This window comes from Cynoglossus semilaevis, unplaced genomic scaffold (genome assembly GCF_000523025.1).
Source record: "Cynoglossus semilaevis isolate Cse_v1.0 unplaced genomic scaffold, Cse_v1.0 scaffold19, whole genome shotgun sequence".
In the NCBI taxonomy this organism is placed as follows: Eukaryota; Metazoa; Chordata; class Actinopteri; order Pleuronectiformes; family Cynoglossidae; genus Cynoglossus; species Cynoglossus semilaevis.
In genome coordinates, this window is record NW_007585128.1 from 1 (window position 1) to 645 (window position 645).

At 50.2% G+C, this 645-nt stretch overlaps 1 protein-coding gene across 1 annotated transcript in view; it reads right to left on the minus strand.

Annotated features, from left to right (window-relative positions):
- The window catches only part of LOC103398803 (nuclear receptor corepressor 2), a 51,598-nt gene continuing 50,953 nt past the window's right edge, over positions 1 to 645 (minus strand). Inside the window, 3 exon segments of the mRNA XM_025053823.1 lie at positions 1 to 213; positions 296 to 403; positions 493 to 613. Of these exon segments, the coding sequence (XP_024909591.1) occupies positions 77 to 213; positions 296 to 403; positions 493 to 613 (366 nt within the window). The 3' untranslated portion in view covers positions 1 to 76.

Consider the following 645-nt stretch of genomic DNA (forward strand, 5'->3'; position numbering starts at 1 on the left):
ATTTTATTTTATTTATTTTTTTACTTTATTTATTTTATTATTTTATTTCATTTTATTTTACTTCATTTCATTTCATTTATCTACCACACTTCGGTCTCCCGACACTCACCTGGCTGATGGAGCCCACTCGGTACGGGACGGAGGAATCTGGGTGAATCCTTGTGGCGGGCATCCCTTTACTGATGCTGCCCACCTGGACAGCTGGGACAGAACCTGCAGAGACAGAGGAGACAAGAGGACACACCGTCAGGTGGTACCGATGTTTACATTCCAAAAAAAAAAAAAAAAAACATACCTCGTCCTACAGCACCATCATGTGGCGACCCCTGGGATGACAGGTTGTCAGCTTGGGCGGACATGCTCCGAGGAGACAGCTGCTCCTGCTTGATCACGGGGAACGAGCCTTTGATATTAGCTGTATGTGACTGTGATGACATCACGCGATGACATCATCACGCGATGACATCACACGCGCGATGCCGAGGTACTGACCCACTTTCCGCTGGTCCATCCAAGAGATCTGCGCGGGCGCCATCTTCCCGTGGTCCAACCCGTGGGCCGGGCTGGAGTGAACCGGAGTTCCCTGGAGAGCGGGATAGGGGGCGCCGACGAGTTAGAGATTTTGGGGGGTTATAAAAATGGCGG